At 38.0% G+C, this 19895-nt stretch overlaps 1 protein-coding gene across 1 annotated transcript; it reads left to right on the top strand.

The window, feature by feature from the left end:
- Positions 1–4207: 4207 nt before the first annotated feature.
- On the top strand, positions 4208–19532 carry LOC118424327 (solute carrier family 35 member F6-like). Its single transcript, XM_035832877.1, has 15 exons — positions 4208–4344; positions 6036–6133; positions 6633–6700; positions 7499–7548; positions 7974–8035; positions 8682–8761; positions 9548–9607; positions 10440–10521; positions 11343–11437; positions 11947–11991; positions 12418–12532; positions 13329–13394; positions 14289–14371; positions 17740–17782; positions 18502–19532. The coding sequence occupies exons 1-15, from the start codon at positions 4250–4252 to the stop codon at positions 18681–18683; spliced, it is 1224 nt and encodes a 407-aa protein (XP_035688770.1). The 5' UTR covers positions 4208–4249; the 3' UTR covers positions 18684–19532.
- Positions 19533–19895: the final 363 nt, after the last annotated feature.

Genomic DNA, 19895 nt, shown 5'->3' with positions numbered 1-19895 from the left:
CCGTTGTGATGCGGTTTGATCTGATGACGAAGGTTCGAAGCAAGAAGAATCATCTGTATTTTCAATCTACTTGTGTCATGTCCAGACTACATATCTACATACTTGGGCCAATGTATATGCAATGATCTAAAAAGGAGAGAATACTGTATATTGTACAACCGCAGACCTAACCGTTTAACTTGTATATTGTACTATGTCAATTCGCCATTTACGTTCACATTCCTGTACTTTATGTAGTAATATGTATTATAGTAATATGTGTCATTGTGTCATTGTATAAATTGATTTATTACTGTTGCTTTACATTGTACCATGTACAAATGTCGTGTAACAAAGTTCATTCCGATGATTCTGTGTCTAAGTTTATTTGAGCCGCTCAATTTTCCTTCACATTCTTGATAATTGAACTCAGAAGACCCATAAACTGCTCTAAATGAAGAAATCATTTGTGCAGTTACGGTGTACTTTCAAAATGTTTTCAACATATATGCAATATAAAGCCAAGTTCTAACATGTTCAAAATTTTAATTGTCTGAAATATTTAGAACTATTGTGATTGTGGAAGAAATATTCATTTACTTGAAATACTACAAAAAGGCAGTTGTATATACTTAAGCAACTGGATATGATTTTGGAAACGGTCAGACTTGTCGAAACTGACTGTCACCGACGGAAGATACCAGATGGCTGTCTAAAACGTCTGACCGTTTTCAAAATCAAATTGTTGCTTGAATAACTTACTAACTGGATACCTAACCTTCATCGACGTTTGCTTGAAATAGGTCATGTCTATTACAAATAATATCAGAAATCCAAAGCTTGCGATGGCTTCGAATCAATATAAACGTGAAAGGGATAAAGTTAACTTGCGTTTCAAAAATCATAGAATGTTTATCACATTATTCAATCACCGTGAAAACCAAACGAGCAAGGGGAAAGAGTAACGCGTGTCCTTTTATATGAGTAAATCGTCAAAGTATTGATCTATCATATATACTGCAAAAGCATGGGTAATACCAAGTAAGATTTATCAAAATTTGGTACCTACTGGCTGCAAATACACCAGGTACCCCCAATATTATAAACATGACATACACAACAACTTCCCGTTTCATTAAAGAAGGAGCTTTCATCGATGAAAACTCCTTGATATAACTAAAAGTTATCCTACATGTGAATCATTGCCTTCCTATATAAAGCGCACGTTCTGTGCAATACGTGATTCTTCACTGAAGTAGGGGGGGGGGGACACTATTTTGCAAAAATGCAGTTTTTGATGAAATACGCACCTAGAAATATGGAGACGGTCCATCTGAATATGAAAATGTAAAAGTTTTGTAAATCTTCAATTGCTAACCCCCCTGTACATACCCCCTGAAGTTTTTATGTACTGAGCTAGTATAACGCTATACTACCAAATACGCATAATGCCTAAGAAATTGTACTTTGGCATCTTTGGCACAATATTTGACTTCAGGAGAGATCATTGTGGATATCTGAACCTCCAAATGTATTTCCCATGTAAATATGGACTATTCCAAAGTCACCCCCATGGCAAAATGGACTGGTCCAAACTAAAAATTGGACGAAACGGGCTACACTATCATAGAGTTGGCAAAACGTGTGGTCACATAGAATTCTATGACTTAGATTCTCTTCTTTGTGATTGCTCTACAAATTTTGAAATCATGTACTGTAACTAAGGGTAGGTACCGGGACGGTGTGCCGGTATAATACAGGTTTTTCGTAGTGCACCGGTCCGGAAAACCAGACCTGAAAAAAATTTGGTGGACAGGATGTTGGAGCTATTGGAAAATGAACAGATTATATGATCAGGCATTCACACGTTTTGAGGCTTACCTGTACGTCGAATAAAAAAACAAGAGTGAAGTATAGTTTAAAGTATACATAGTATAGTATAGTATAGTCTGTAGTCATTTCTACCAATTTTTACAGTCAATCGCACAGAGGCAGTTAGCCTTATAGGATTTTAAAACGCCATTGGTAGTCAAATACCCTGCAAAGCAGATTTCGTTGTAGCGAAATGGACCATTGTTTTGAGTATCACAAGTTCTCACATACTGAATCAGGTCCAGGTTCAGGTCCGGACCTGATCCTCTGGACCTGAACCGGACCTGGATTTTCTGTACCGTTACCCACCCCTATTAGGCACCCCTGTAGTTACATGTAACTTATGTTTTATCCTATCAAGAAATAAATACTGTAGGTGGGTGGGTGGAAAGTGGTGTTCCAACTGAAAAAATTCAGGTTGCGCACTGCGTTACTTGGATTTAGAATTACGTTGCGCCAACCAAAAGGCATTTTCAAATGTGCAAGTGAATATTTAGAGTACTCAGTTGCTGCAGGTAAAGGATACAGCCTTCGGGTTTATCTCTAAGGAGAGGTTTTAACAGACAAGGAAAGACGAAGAAGTCTGTAGTGTCCTTGTCCAAGCGGCAACCGCAATTACCAATCTGAAGTTACAAGGGTACTGAAAAAGAAAAGAGAACCTGTATCGTTTAGACAGTACAGTAGAGAAGGCAGGAAAGGACATTATCTCCTACACACTCTATACCAGCCAAAAAAGTTCTTTGTTAGCGGCTGTCTCCAATATAATAGTAGACCTAAAGCACCTCAACGACACTACTTTATGTTCTTTACTGTTATCAGGATCAACATCTCTTTCACATCTACAAAACTGTAATATTTTTTATTTTGTCAATACTTATATCCATTGCACAAGCACGTTCTCCTAATTGATGCAGCACCAACTTTGTCTTGTCTAAATTTACTTTTCTGTTATCCATTCTGTACTTATATATGTATGTGGTTTACTATTCTTGTTTTATGCATATTTTTCTTGAGTAGAAGGCTTGATATAAGCAATTTGTGCTTTCTGCCTCATACTCTCAAAATATATGTGAATAAATAAATAAATGAATAAAGGATGCAGGATACCAGAGAGTCTAATAGCTCGGTAGAGAAATGAAGAGGAGCTTAAGAAGCAAGGACTCAATGAGAAAGAGATTGCAAACATTGCTGATTGGAAGAGAGACAAAGACTTACAAACCCTGAAACCCAAGATGGATCTTTAACATCAGTAGCAGAAGTTGATATGTAAGTGTAAAGCTGGCCCAACTCAAGAACACAGCACTGTCACTACCGATAACCACAAAAAAATCCATCTGCAACACCTATCTGCGATCAAGCTAAAATTGTACTTGAACATGCCATTGACACCATCTACAATGAGTGTAAATTTGACTATGGTTCTTTTGATTCTGTTATAAATACATGTATCAATAAAATATTGTTGAAATTGTATCGCAGGCATCTTGCTTACAATGAGAGATATAATATGTATATGTACAGGGGGAGAGCTTAGGAATAAGTCAACTGTTGCTTTTCTGTCCATACTTCACGGCACATGACACCTTGAAACAATGATTCCTTTTGAAGTTGCCCAATTCCTTGGCATCTAGTTTCTGAAAATTTTGCCACTATTCTTGTAACGCTTAATACACTTGTAGTTTATTTGGGTACTCTTTATTATTCTCAGCAATTGTCGAATTGCTGCCCTACCGTGACTTCTGTTTTGTGCCAAATAATGGAAATTCGCCCCAAGACTTGCTGCCCTGTTGCCATGGCAACCAAGAATATTAAGCCAAAACCTGATAGAAAGGTATCTTGGAGTGTAATGTATCATTTAATCACACAAAATGTGCAAAAAGAACTGAAGTAATGTAGCCAGTGCTTGCAGATCTTAGCAACGTCACACAAGTACATGGCGAGGGGCTATGCAAACTTCAGGGGGTATGTACAGGGGGGTTAGAGTTTTACAATTGCCTAAATTTTGTGATTTCTGTGTTTATATAGATCATCTCCATATTTTAAAATGCGTATTTCAAAAAGTTTGTATTAATGTCCCCCCCTAACTGAAGTCTGACGGTACCGTACTGAAACGTCATCTAGCGGTTGATATTAGTACATCAGGCAAACGAAGATGCCGCGTCAAGGATTATTCTACTAGACAGAATGGGAGGTCAATGCCTTTTTGAGACCTTCCAAGTAATTAAGGTAAGATACCTACCACATACAACAGCTGTATTCTACTGAAAAACTTCTCATCTTTGATGTAGCTTTTTACCGCTGTACTGTTCGATTATTTTGAGTTGATTTAAACGTCTGAATGTCTTGATAAAGTATACTATCACCTCTTATTTAATGGTATGACCCTCCTGCTCCAACCATGGCGCTGTCATGTGTGCAGTGGTTGCTGGTGCTGGGCATGTTGGTGACCGGTAGCATCAATACTCTCAGTAAGAAGGCTCAGAACGACTCAAAGTGAGTACAACAGACTTACAACTCTTAAGTTACAGAATCGGTCTTTTGGCCTTTATAAAAATCGCAAACCCGGACGTAGCGAAGTCACATGATTGGGGGAGGGGGGCGGGCCAATATACTAGTACAGTTTATGAATGGCATACTAGTAGTGAAGTTTTGAACACGTTTGTATCGCTTTTAGATGGTTCTACAAATCCTCCCATATTATTGGAAAAAAGCCTAAGATACAGTTTGAGTAGCCTGGATTCCATACACCAACCTCAAGATATATCTTTCGTGCACGATAGATACTTGAGATCGGGCTGGGGTTTGGTAACCAGGCTACAGTTTGAGTTACAGGTACAGTAGTTTAGGTAGAGGTCCGCACTTGTGCCTGTCTATTATTAAAACCAGTTTGATCGATTTCTGTTAGTTACTGTAAATGCAGAAACTTTTGCGGTGGTTTAATGTTCTCGATTTTAGCGGTGGCTTAAAACCACCGCGAACATTTTTCCATTGCAGTAAGAGACTACAGTGCATGGTGCTACCTCGAACTTCAAACCACCGCGAAAAGTCCTTTTTTCTGCTACCGCGAAATTTGATAAATCCCAGCGAATTTCAATGCATTTACAGTATCATGTTCAACTGTATTTGCAGGGTAACCTAACGTTAAATCCGTTGTTTTGAAAACAGGGTTTGTAGGAATATCAAATTGACACACAGTGGTTTTAGACGGCAATATTTTCGGTTGACTTGATATTCCTGAATTATGAAATTCCTATTTCTGAAAACAATGGATATAGATTATAGGTCAACCATATTTGTTTGGAAATGTGACAAATAAATAAATGTCAACCATATAAGTTAAAGGTGACATAACATGTAACCATCTGCCTTTTTTACTGGCATGTCAGCTTTGTGTCAGAGTTTACATATATGGCGCCTATGAAATGACCTTGTCGGGAACTCCAAATCCACACAAACTACGATATTGAACGGGCGCAGGGTGACATATGGCTGCCGTATGGCCGCAATAGGCAGTGTTTCTGTATCTACGAAAGTGACTGCAATGGCCAGGTGGCCGTTATGCAAAGGTGGCCACTAATACAGGTTTGACAACATACATCCCAAACTGACTGTTGCAACTAGCAAAAAAGTATATACTGTAATTCACTTTGTCTTCTCGGTACCAAGCTTTCACGGTCTGAGAAAATTTAACTTGTTCTCGGAACTAAATGTTCACTGTCGGGGCAAGTGCACATAAAAAAAAGTCTGTGACAACTTGTGAATTATTAATGTTATCAGTAATGATAAGTTCACGTTACAGTCGTCACCGTGAAAACTGTGAACATAATAGTAGTACTTACAGTACATTGAAAAAATCAGGAATTACAGTACCATTACGATGTTATGTTCAAAATAAAGATAGCGGCGGATGCACGTGCGTGTGCTTGCTATTTGCCATTTAACACAACTGAGAGAATTAAAAGTATGCATCGGGCGTGCTGTGAGTCGATACTCTTCTAACTGACCACCTGACCAAATCGACCGCTTTTGCCCGGTCCCCCCGGGTGGTTGTCTTGGGCAGGTTTGACTGTATATCCAAAACTGACACTGGTGCAGTTGCAACTAGCAGAAGTGTAAATTATTATTTGTTCCTTGATGACCTGGAAGTGTGCTGATCTCTATTGTCTGTTGTTTTCCCCCTGCAGAGTCAAGGGTGTTCCAGTCCCAGGACCCAATGGAACAGAAGTGGCGGAGGAGCACGATTTCGACCATCCGTGGTTCCAAACTGTTATCATGTTCATAGGTGGGGAGATGTTAGCTGTAATAACCTTGAGTTAAACTTAAACGTATATTTTTCTGAAACAAGAAATATTTTTTTAGCCTTTTCTAAACCTTATAGTGGTAAATCATTAGGTGTTTGGTTGATCACTGGAATTGTTACTGAAGTTTGGTGACAGTCCATTTATCATAATTTTTGTTCCCCAAGTAAAGAGGCTTCTAAGACCTCTGACTCTGGACAACAAAACTCGTAAATTCATTTTAGTTTAAGAATTGATGCCAAAATTCACATACATGTCTTCAAGAGAGATAGTTTGACGCGTATGAAAACAAGTTACGCCACGGCTTATATTTGTTAATCATATATGATTAGGATATGAATTTCTCCTTGTTCTGTCCCTTTACATAACCAGTAGACTGACCCCCTGCATGACCCCTTGGGTATAGAAACAGTCATGGGCACTGCCTTGTACACCAAAAGATGTGGGAAAAACTTTTGAACTTTTTCCCTTTTCCCTGCAAAGGTGAGACGTGCTGTCTGATTGGTCTGTTCATCCAGAGGAAAAGAGAGAGGGACCAGTTTAGGAGACAGGTCAGTGGTCAAATTCTATAGCTAGGAGCTTGAGTTTGAGTTTGTTCTGATCCACAATTAGCCTCATCAGAGGCTATTCTTCCTGTGGTCACATACATATTTACACATTACATAGGTACAGTTAAAAACATACAGAGACATACAAAGTGACAATACATAGCATACATGTATTTAACAAATTCCTCGTAGTCAATATTTACAGCTGCAGCCCAATACTTGCTTTAATTGTTGCCAGTGCTGTTCCACAACTGTGACATCCTGTACAGAAAGCGCCTTTTCTGAGAGTTGGATTTTGGTTTTAGGAGTCTGATCATGTTCAGACATGTTGAGCGTGTTCAGTAGTTGTGAATCTCGGACTGGAAGGTGATTTTGTCGTGCAGGGCTTTTGGTTGTTTGGTGAGCTACATGTAACGCTAATTCACCTTTATCCGCGGGGTGACCTATATCCGTTGATATCTCATCAAGTAAATGGACAGCAGTGTCAAATTGCAACATTTTCACAGTTGTATAGGTTGGAACTGCCGTCCGTCGACATAATGTCCATAAGTACCATGTTTTTAGAAACAACGAATAAAGGTTATCCGCGGATAAAGGTGAACTAACGTTAAACAAAGGACTTGCCCAGGGACATTCCACTCGATAATGCAAATGTGGGAAAAATAGGATGGTTAAGTTTGAAGGGATAAGAGGGATGTCCGGGTGTACTTATATTTTGGGGTGTACTTTTGTTTGGGAGATAACAGTACCTCTTAATAATGTCTTATGTTATAATTTGAATATGTCCCTCTTGTCTCACAGATAATGCAAGATTTTAATCAGGAACCTATAGAAGCTCTACAGCAAGGAAGGTAGGTCACAAAAATATGAAACATATCAAGAAATTATAACTGTAAATACAGAATTTTTTGCGGTGGCCATGGTTTTATGATCATATTTTTTCCATGACTACAATGCATGGTGCTACATTGTTGTACCACAAACTTAAAACCACCGCAAACGGTTCTTTTCCTGCTATTGCGAAATTAAATCCCTGCGAACTTATATCATTATTAATAATGCATCGTTTAATGATATATTTCAAAGTTTCTCAAGAAAACATGTACAGTTTACCATCCGCAGAAACTCTTTTAGAATAATGAAAGTTCAAAGGAGTTAGCAGTCTTTTGTAGCTGACAATCCGTGACATATATGTCTGTTGTGTAATAGAAATATATACGACATATCTTTTTTTATTGAAAACCCAAATTGTTGATTATGTTTGACCCTGTTTCAGGGTGTTCCAGTTCATCTTTGCTGTTCCCACCATCTGTGATCTGTTTGGAACCACTCTGGCAGGTAGGACGGACAATAACGCTAGTTCACCTTTATCTGTGGGGTAACCTTTATCCATTGTTTTTATAAACGGAATTTAGGGATATCAAGTCAATGGATGGCATTGTTCAACCTGTTATATTTTGAATACTGTAATTTGGAAACACCGTCCCCCAACTTTGTATCCTTAAATACCCTGTTTCTAAAAAGGATGGATATTACCCTTGGAAACCTTGGACCTAAAAGAGGATGAATGTAGACACTGACTGAAAGTGGACTTACTTTTGTCAGAGGGGGAGTTATTCCCTAAGTATTTTTGCCATGTTTGAGAACAGTAACAGTTAGTTTTGGTGGACTATTATCCAGAGTGATGCATTTATACCAATGTAGGCAGTAAGTCCATCTTCAGTCCCCCCTGAGTAAGTCCATTTTCAGACCATTGGACTTACTGTAGGTGAAAAGAGGTCCATGGTAAGTTGTTCATAAGTATAAGGTTTGCACGGGAATACATGTAGGTGAAGTAGTATTAGCTTGATATGTTTGTTTTTATGTTACTTTTCATTTCTAAATACCAGAAAGCTTCTTCTCTATAGCTTATCAAATTTATTGGTTGTTCTTGAGCTAAGTTATGAACTATTACACAGAGTAAAAAGTTTCCCCTATTCCCCAGGGATCGGCCTGTTGTGGGTGAATGCCTCTGTGTGGCAGATGCTCCGAGGGTCCATCATCATCTTTACTGGTATTCTCTCTGTGAGTAAAAACATCTTCAGACAAAACTTCAGCAGAAAAAAAGCTAGCTTTAGAATTTGTTTCCTTTTCATTTCATTTATTGCTGTTGATATCTGTTTCTATTATGTCAAACGTAACGCTGGTTCACCTTAGTCCGAGGGTGACCTATATCCGTTGTTTGTAAGAAAAAACATATTCAGGGATATGTAGTCGACGGACGGTGGTTTCAAATCGGAACATTTTGAAAATATTGCAAATTTGAAACCACTGTCAGCAGACTTCATACTCCTAAATGTTTTGTTTTTGACAACGGATAAAGGTCACCCCACGGATAAAGCTGAACTAGCGTTACATATTGTAGAATCTGAGCATTCAAAACCAGAAAAGTCACTGTTTTTTTGTCATTTTTTAATGTCATAACTGGAATGTACCGTGATATTAAAAATATGCACACTTTCTACCACTGCTTGAGTTGTCAGTTGTACAACTGGGGAGTTTTATGTATGGCTACTAGATAGAAACGCTTGGTCAGACATTGTTAATGGCACCTCGTATGAGGATGAACTGAACTGAACTGAACTGAACTGAACTACTAGGGGACTTTGCGTGGCTTGGTTTTGCGTTGTTAACCAATACTTGAAATGTGACAAGAGTATATTTAAAAGTTTAAGTTTCAAATGTCAATTTGAATAGAAATTCAGTTTTAGCACCTGAATGCTACAATGCATACTTTTATGAATACAAAGTATCAATACATATTTTTTCTAGAACAGCTCTTACTAACTTTTCCTATGATTCTTCTTACAGAAAATCTTCTTGAAGAGAAAACTGAGAGGTATACACTGGACAGGCATGGTGGTCACTATGGTGGGTCATGTCAAAAATACTGCCACTCTTAAAGTTAGTGGCATTGATGACCTAGTGGTTTGGGGGAGTAAAAGGAGATGGAAGGATCGTAGAGGGTTGTACTCTGCCTTCCTATGCCATGTCCTAGACACACAGTGGATATTTAACCTGCTGAACTATGCTTATGACCTCACTGCCAAAAATGATTTTTTTCTTATTTTGCTTACCCCATGGCCAATTCTCATATGAAGAAAACATTCTTGCAGGAAGAAAATATAGAATAAAATTCAAGAAAAACAAGAAACTACAAAAAAGATTTTCTGGAGATTTAAGCAAAATCTTCTTCTTTTTTCTTATAATGCAAGAAAAAATTATTGAACTTCAACTCTTAAGAAATACAAGAATTTTTTTCTTTCTGGAAGATAAATTTTCTGTGAGGAAGCAAAACAAAATAAACAAGAAAAAGCATTTTTGGAAATACAAGAGAAAAAATCCCAAATTGTCTAAAAAGCTTAACAAGCAAAAATTTGCTTTCCCCAATGGACAAGCACATTTTTCCAAGATTTCTTGGGGACAGAATAATTTTCTTCCTGGAAGAAAAATTTTTAGATCTTTACCTTTTATTATTATACTGCTAAATAATGCCAACCAATCAGAAGTCCCCATTGTCTATGATGCTGCATGTCAGCTGTCAGCTTTACAATAAATCTATTCAGAATGAGAGATTTTATTTTTTACAATATATGACAAAATTGTTTTTAAGCCCTTTAGATGAGCCTTTAGGTATGAATTTGCAGTCAAAGTGTTATGATATATGTTAGCAGTGCTTTCATTATGATTATTTCATCCACAGCTTGGTCTGGTGTTGGTGGGTATCTCCAGTGTCTTCAATGAAGAGGACAATGATAAAAAAGATGTGAAGAAGTCCATCCTAGGTAAAGACATGATGCCATATTGACTTCCAGCATGTTTATGTGATTGAAATGAAAGCTCATCTGTGTTGGTAGAATCCATAGTTGTAAAGTTTAAGCTTTGTTCCAACACCCAAAATATGCATTTCCAGTGTATTGCTACTGTACTACAGAAGTTAGGTACGCACATGAAAGGGGCATTCCACTCCACACGGAAGTGTTATTTTCCGATTGGTATTAATTTTAGTAAGTAATAAATGCATACTACGTTACATTATACGATAAAGTACCCAATTCCTCCACGTGCCTCAAAAGAATTCAGTCTTCTACTAAACTCCCCAAGTACCCTCTGATTGAATTAATCCTGGCTGAATACAATGCAAAACTTTTAGGTAAGGTTACAAAACTAATTTCAGGATTGCTAAGAAATCTCGTCTTGTTATTTTTTTCTTTGCTATCTTATGAACAATTTACCTTCTCGGTGTGTGTAGCGATCCTCAATTATTCCGAAAATATGCATGATAAACAAAGTGTCTATGCTAACAGGGAATGCATGGGAAGGGTCTGCATGGGTTTAGTGAGTGTCATATTTTACAAAACACACACATCTTGCAATGTGAATTCCACAAAATTCGGCTGATTATGTATTCATTGACACATTATCTATTGGAAAACACCACCCCCTTCTGGAGTGTAATGCCCCTTTAATACTCATAAGCAAGACTCGTGTCAGTATGCAATGCATAATGGGCGAGACGAGTAAGCAGAGAGAGGTGAATCTAGTGCAGTTTGTACGATACAGATTCAGCTCTACAGAAGAGTAAACCATGACTTGTTCTCCTCAGGTATTGTCCTGATCCTGGCCGGACAGGTGGTTAGTTCCAGTCAGATGATCATTGAAGAACTGTTCCTTAAGAAGAGAAAGTTTCCACCCTTACAGGTGAGAGTGTCCAAACTACCAGACCATTCCATTTTATTGATGTTTGTAAAATGTTTTTTTGTTTTATTTGGATAACCAATGTTTTATATCGTTCCACTATTCTTCCTGGTTTGGGAGGGGGAGTGCACTTCCAAAACTGGAAGTGATGAAAGGAGTTCAGATACTACCTCTGAGTTGTGCTCAATACCTGTTCCCATGACATAAGCCTGCATGAATTTCATAGCCCTGGACTGCCACCTAGCAGGTCTAGTTTGAAATGCAGAGATTTATATGAAGAAGGTGAAATGAGAAAGTACTGTAAATTGTGAATTACTTGCAGTGGTTCTCTGTGTTTTTTGCTATGATGTGTCAATTTGAAAGTAAACTTGTCTTGCTGCTAACATGTTGTCTGTCTCATTATTGTACTATATTGCCTTGCTTTAACTGGAAACGCCTCCCATATGTACCAGAAAACTTAGTCCTCCATAACTATTTGCATTAGTCAATAATCTGTTCTTCTCTTTCTGTAGGTTGTTGGAATGGAGGGATCATTTGGGGTGTTTTTCATGGTAGCGGTAAGTAAAAAGCACTATAGTTAAACGCTAATCAGTATTTAGTACAAAAAATAGAATAATATTATTGCTGTAAGAGTTATAACGACTGTTTGTTCAAGGACACCAAATTTTCTCAACTTCTAGCACTTTTCGCATCAAAATATGTGTTTTCTAGTGTGTGTGATATGAATGAAATACTGTAATTATAATACTTTGTATTCTGCATCACCCTTTGTCCAAGCCCAACTATGGGTCAGAACGGGTCAATGGTTGGCCATCCACGTTTGGCTGTATTGAGAAAGGTCTTTGCTGTGTAGGCCAATGACAATGACAAAGTTCCAGTCTGTATTTTCTTTCCAAGCCTTGACATATTAAACACAATGCTGTCTTATACTGTGTGACTGTAGAAATCATTAAACATGTACTTTTTGTTACCCCCCTCCCTAGCTTGTGCTTCCTGTCCTGTACTTCATTCCCGGTGACCAACCAGGTGGCAGGTACGAGAACAGTATAGACGCCCTGTACCAGATCTACAACTCTCCCGGCCTACTGGTCTTCTGTCGTAAGTTCCCATTGGTCCAGATAGAAAACATGTTCAAAATTAACTGTAACAGTCGCGAATGTCATCCAATTTTTTATTAGATTTGTGAATTTTGAAGAAGAGATTGATACAGTCAGCTGAACATTGCTGTGATAACCTTTAAGTTAATGTAGGTTACCCATGATTCATAACCCGAAATAACTGAGCCGAACCATGCTTCCAATTCTCCAAGTATCCTGATACACCATTTGTACCTTAAATGATGCTACACTGTACTGCATCACTCAACTAATTTTGGATGCACACCAAGACAAACAAACAAGTTACAGGGCTGACATCGCTGTTAGGGCTGCCTATAGGAAAGCATGTTAAAATACACTGAATGAAGGCTTAAAAGAAGTACTAACCCTTATTTCAATCTTAAAGATTCTTCTCCACCAGAAAGTCACTTGGGTCTAGTTTATAAACATTAAAAGAAAACAGGGGGTTGTTCGGCTCATTCTCAGAGAAAAGCTCGCTCTTTGAAAGAAACCTCACCTTTGACCCCAGTTCCTTGCTGATACAACCGGTAGCATCCATCAACTCAAATCTCCAGATTGGGCAAATTGTCAAGGAAAAGAAGGATTTTCAACCATTTTAAGTGGCACTAAAATAGTATTCCCATTTTTTTCTACTGCGCAACGAAACTCTGATACAATACCTCTGTTTTCAGGGAGGTAATTAATAGGTTTATAGGAATGCCTTCATTTTCCAGTATTACAATGCTGATACCGGTTTTTACAAATGCTCAAAACATCTTTCCCATTCTCCCCAACAGTACTGTACCTGTCCTCCATTGCCTTCTATAACTACTTTGGGCTGGCTGTAACCAAGTCATTGACAGGTGAGTACCATACAATGTCATGTACGTCTTGAAATGTTGGCAGTGGTTTTATTTGTGCAGTTTCTGCAGTGACCATTTCATGACACCAAAAACATACGTCTCCAGTGCACAGGACACAAATTGACACTGAAGATTGAATATCAAAATTCTACTGAAGATAAGTTAAGGCCACACCAATTTAATTTCTTGGTTCACGGATTCGCTCGCTCCTATTTTTTGGAAAAAAAAATAAAAATAAAAATTACCACTCAGCAAATTTTCACCATTAATGAAACCATTCATCAACTTTCTGGTGTAGCAAATTGGCCTTTATAGTATAAGCTCCTTAAAATGTGGGTACAGCTGCTGTTACTGTACAATAATAGTGTTTTTGTACTTTTTTCAAGCTGAGAACTTTTTTTCTCTATGTTTTGGATTAGCCATTACCTTTACCCCAACCATTTTACAATTTTTATTTTTATTTCGCCCTTTCGCTCCATATTTTTTATGAAAAAATCCGTGAACCAAGAAATTAAATTGGTGTGGCCTAAAAATAGGAAAGTTTCTAAATAGGGAATCTTATAAACTCATCAGATAATCACCCAACTGTGACATCATATTATATAGTAACAACTGTTGTTTTGTAACTTATATAATATTATAAACAGTTACATTCATTCAATATTACACTGTGGTTGAATGTAATCAGGAAATATTAAATTTTGGTGACATAAGCACTTTAAACTGACTAATTTAATATGTTATTAACTAGTGCCACATTGATTCAGAGCCAGTTTTGTTTTGGTTGATCATCAGATAATATTTCATGTAGTGGCAGTATGTTAGGTTTCTATTTATTTGACTGTTGCATTATGTATTCTGAAGTAAATGATCATGTCTTCTTCACCATCGCAGCTGTCCACAGGACCCTGATCGATGCCTGCAGGACCATCATGGTGTGGCTGGTGTCTCTCTTCATCCACTATGTGGTGTCTGAGGTAAAACGTGATTCCACTGTACAATCAGTCATCATCATCATCATCATCATCATCATCATTGGAAGACAACCTTTCTTCTGCTTAAGTCCATGTTGATTTGATTATATGGACATCCGCGCTGGCATCAAGTTTTGGCCGTTTCCAAAAATAAAAAAGTTCAACGATACTGTAAATCATACAAAGCAGTAAAATATTAGCAAATATATGCCATCGATTGCAAAAACAAATTCAGAAAGTTTTTAAACTATTGTCATAGAATATTCCAAGGTCAAAGAAGTTGTGAAAGAACAAAAATTAAGAATCTCTTGTAGGGTATAGCCTAATGTTCAACCTTCCTTGCATGCCACTTAGAATTCATGTCAGATCAGGCCTCAGTTACTATGTGGGGTTAAGGATTTCTTGCAGACATCAGAGTTGAGCCCCATTGGTATAATATGCATAAATAAAGCACTGAGACAAGATGATCCCATTAAACTACTTAGTAATACCCAGATTTTATCTCAAGAAGAAAATCACAGGGGTCTTGGTACATGGTAAAGAGAATTGGATCATTCAGCTCAAACTCAGAGAAAATCTAGCTCTATTAATTCAAAAACCTCACTATTGACCCCCGTTTTCTCCTGTATTCATCCACAGGATCTAACGACTGAAATCTGTTCTAAGTAACACCAACTTAACTGGTGAAATGAACAAATTTTGACCTAGATGGGAAAGCTTCTGAATCAGACCCTTGTTACTTGTTCCTTTTAACCCCAAAAGTCTCCAGATAGGGCCAGGATTTTCAAGGGAAATAATGATTTTCAAGGATCTTAAGTGGCACTATATAATTATTTTATATTCCCATTTTTGAGCCCTCTATACTGCTCAATAATGCATCTCTGACATCTGTCCTCAAGACCAGAACAGAACAGAAGAGCTATACATATAGGACACTTGGTGGGGTGCATTGCGAGTGATTTATAATAGGAGGGGCCAATCTTTCCGTTCAAAATGTACGTCACTGTAATAAGGGCAAAGACCACAGATAAAAGAGGCACTCGTAATTCAGCAACAGAAATGAAAAATCCCATTTTGAGCCCTCTACTGCGCAGAAATGCATCTCTGACATCTGTCCTCAAGACCAGAACAGAACAGAAGAGCTATATTATATAGGACACTTGGTGGGGTGCATTGCGAGTGATTTAGGAGGGGCCAATCTTTATGTTCAAAATGTACGTCACCGTAATAAGGGCAAAGACCACAGCTAAAAGAGGCACTCGTAATTCAGCAACAGAAATGAAAAACGTCACACCTAATAGCCACTTACTCAAGCAACTGGGTATGATTTTGGAATCGATCAGTTGTTTTTTCATTGCTGCATCCACTATCTTTGTCAGTGACAAGAGTAAAATCTGTGAATTGGTGGGTTTTTAAACCAAGGTTTTTTTAACCTTAAACTATGAATGGAAAGAGGTGTTGTCAGTACTACTTCCAAATCCTGTTACAGTAACTCTAAATATACCATAACTATACACAACTGAAAAACAAAACTGTAAATTAAAGTCCAACATTGCAACAAGATGCATCAGATTTTCTCTCCACATTTTGGAGCAAAAGTAGCCATAAAAACTGCATTCAAAAGCAGGTCATTCTTTGGCTCATGCATGTTTCCCCTGCTAGCATTCACAGCTAATACTGTAAATTCACTTACATTTGCAGCACTTAGATCTTGTGGTATGGTATAAATCAAGAGTACGCTTTGTCTTAGAGATTGCTGCTGAAACTGTGGTATAGTATATTACACAAAGGAAGGGAGAGCATATCTTCATGGTGTGAGGTCCCATAAAAAAAAAGGCAAACTTATAACCGCCGCAAATATTAAAAGACTTACAGTGCCCCGCCTATCAGATGCTTGGCACGTACATGTACTAGTAGCCAGCCTGATGGGATTCATTAGTGAGACGGGTTGTTGAGCTGTATTTGGACCACTCACAAGGGAACATGAGAGTTTTGCTCTCACCATAATGATACAAGTAAATGGCAGGATGTATGCTAGACTGTATCGCTCTCCGAGGAGACAAGAGCCTACTGTAACACGCCCGCTAATTGCCCCTTCTGAGACCATCATTGAGATTGAAAGAAATCATGTCTGACTTTTTGGAGGTAACAAAGGCTTCTCTTGGCAGTTTTAGCTAGGACCTATTAGTCAGAATTGGTTGCAGGTTGGTTTGAAGAGTGGACAAATTAGTACTCCCTGCAACTCTGTGCTAAATGGTGGCTGTTGAGCTAGCAATCTGTCTCGAGTTGATGACACGTCTTTGTGCCTAAAGGAAAAGTGAAGTGAACCCAACTTGTGGCAGGGTTAGGATCTTAACGTGTATTTACTTGAATTTATTTAAAAAGATTTGGCAATGTATGATTTAAAGTGCTTTTGACACCAAAAGATTTCCAGTGGTTACATTCAATCCCAGTAAGTATCATTCAGTGAACTAGGATTGGACATTTGTAAGAAATATAAACCCTTCTGAATAATTGGTATTGAATATTGACTCTTGCAAATCATACTGTCTTCCAGTTCTTGATTCCTTCCAGCAGGTGATCAATCCAACTTTCGACAATGATATCACAGAGAACACAGCAGCCAGGCTGGAACGTTCTGTTGAAAATGTTCTGTTGAAAATGTTCTGTTGAAATGTTCTGTTGAAATGTTCTGTTGAAAATGTTCTGTCGAAAATGTTTTGTTGAAAATGTTCTGTTGAAAATGTTCTGTTGAAAATGTTCTGTTGAAAATGTTCTGTTGAAAATGTTCTGTTGAAATGTTCTGTTGAAAAGACTGTTGAAAATGTTCTGTTGAAAATGTTGTGTTGAAAATGTTCTGTTGAAAATGTTCTGTTGAAAATGTTCTGTTGAAATGTTCTGTTAAAAAGCAAGCAGTGCATATAATCATCAAGATTACATTTAGTACGTGACCTTTGCCATAACATTTTAATCGCTAAATTGGAATACTCATCTGCATACATACCTACAGCAACTACAGATTTAGGCAGAAAAAGAGGATGGAATATGATGAAAAATGATGATGATGATGATGTTTGCTATGCTTCTATAAAGAGCATTTTTTTGCAAACTAGTGCTAAGCCTCGAACCATCTGCTGTATTTAGGAATCAAGAACTGGAAGACTTAGTATGATTTGTAAGATTCGATGTTTATCAGAAGTGTGTATATTTTCTACAGAAATCTTTGTGCATTGAATAAAAGCTGCAGCTGAAGAATGTAATCAGGAAATAATGTATATTTTGCTGTCATATGTGACAGAGGCACCATAATTGTGCTATCAACTTTTATTCTTGCTGTACAAAATGAAGTCACGTTTTCTTTATTCTACCAGGACTTTGGGGAACCATGGGACAACACGTATGGCATCTTACAAGGTTAGTGTTGTCTCCCTGCTAAGGGTACATTGAGGTTGTACATTTGTATTGCTTACAACAGACGGAAAAGGTCTTACGTGAGGATGATCTAATGTGAGCTCTGACTTTGCTCCATGTTGATTATACGAATGACATGTTTAAGAACTTGTTACATGCAACTATCGAAAAGGTTAGGGGTGAGTGGATATAACCTACATGTAGCAGTCTGGTCTCCTGTATATGTTTGTTTAAACCTTTATTTATTCATGAAAGCTCAAATTGGCCAGCAGGCTGCTTTTCATTGAGGTCATGAGGGAGGTAAGGGTCAGGTAAAATATAACAGAGATACAGATTAGATTGTGTCCTAATAAAATCTATCAACATAATCACTACACATACATGTATATGGTACAAAACATATAGTAGCGAGGGCAAAAAGCTCTGTTCATAGTCCGTGTCCATTCGTTTTATATAGTCATTACTTTTACTTCAAGAGTTTCTTAAAGCAGGTCAGATTTGGAGCCGTACGTGTGTCTGGTGGTAGGTTGTTCCAGACATTGGGTCCACGGTAGGCTATCGATCTTCTGAAGGTCTCTCGCTTAGGTTTTGGGACAACCAGTTGACTACTTGACGGGGAATGTGCTTTGTCTATAAGTCACTTGTTATGTCAATCCTTCCACAAATGTGGTAGATTTCAATAGATGAATAAAGATAAAGATATCTGATCTTTTGTTTCACAGTTGACGGGTTCTTCTTCCTGATGATTGGCACGGCCCTGTATAACGAGCTCATCAGTTTCCCCTGGATCCCCTGCCTGCGTCCCCAGCCCCCTGAGGATACAGACCCCACCCCCGAGGCAGCCTCCATACAGGCGACACAGGACAGTGACGAGAGAACCCCCCTTCTCAGTGGGGACACATAAACTGGCCTGGATTCAAAATTGTTATCTTTGACGTCAGCAATTTTCTTGTCAGTTGTCAGAAATATAGACTGGAATTCATCATATTCATCTGTAGACATGCTGCTGTGCCATTGAAGTGACACCCAATTACGAGGTGACATACCCTTTCGTTGGCTGATAGATACATAGTGGGAATGTGCCAGGTCTCTTGTCCTCTGTTCATGTATAGATGTTGTCACCAAGTACTTAATGTTGGACTTGGACAGTATATTATGTAAAGCTGGGTTCTGTCATTTTTCAATCTGTGTATGTGCTTTCTGTATGTCTGTTGTTTGACATAGCCTTTAGTGTTTCTTCTCTTTGCCTTGGCTGTGCCTATTAATGGCAACATTACAAATTGAACACAAAGTGGTTATCTCACTGGACTGTGCCAGTTGGCGACAAAGTGTCTTTCGCAAATAGTAGCAGCCCTATGAGATACCTGCTTAAATAACCATCGCAACAATGTCACTACTTTAATTTGCTGAATGTGCTATATCGGAATACTGTAAATGCAGAAATGTTCGCGGTGGTTTTATGTTCGCGGTTTTCGCGGTGGCCACTTCACCGCGGATTTAAAACCACTGCAAACATTTTTCCATGGCAGTAAGAGAGTACAGTGCATGATGCTACCGCGAACTTAAAACCACCGCGAAAAGTCTTTTTTCCCGCTACTGAGAAATTAAATTCCCGTGAACTTAAATGCATTTACAGTAGTTTGTATTGGTTGAGCTTGAGTGGAAAATCAATTTAAAGAAGACTATTTTTTTTTTCTACCTCCTAGGGTGTACTAGTAGATGTTTCATGTTTATTGTTGACTATGCTAAGGATTGTTGTCATGAATTGTTGAAGTAATGTTGTGGCATTGCCATCCTGTACATAGTCCCTTTCTTGCCTGTGATGTTAGTCAACACTCTGACAATTTGTAAGCTGCCCACCTGTCTAATGGTAGGGCTACACCAATTTGAATTTTTTTGGGAATTTTTCTGAAATTTGCAAAAGGTCTGGGGTAAAAGTAAGTGCTAGGTAAAAAGAATATACAAACAAGTTTTTAGCTTGAAAGCAAACACTGCCAGTGTACAGTATCCTGTTTGTTGAAAATTATTTGAAAAAAAAAGTTTTTATGTTCATATGTCCTTCATGAATTAAAAATTTTACTGCAATGGTAAATGTGCCCACATTACAAGAAGCTTA

Source organism: Branchiostoma floridae, chromosome 1, assembly GCF_000003815.2.
Source record: "Branchiostoma floridae strain S238N-H82 chromosome 1, Bfl_VNyyK, whole genome shotgun sequence".
NCBI classification, from domain to species: domain Eukaryota; kingdom Metazoa; phylum Chordata; class Leptocardii; order Amphioxiformes; family Branchiostomatidae; genus Branchiostoma; species Branchiostoma floridae.
Note: the sequence above shows the minus strand (reverse complement) of the source record. Positions and strands in the feature narration are given on the sequence as shown.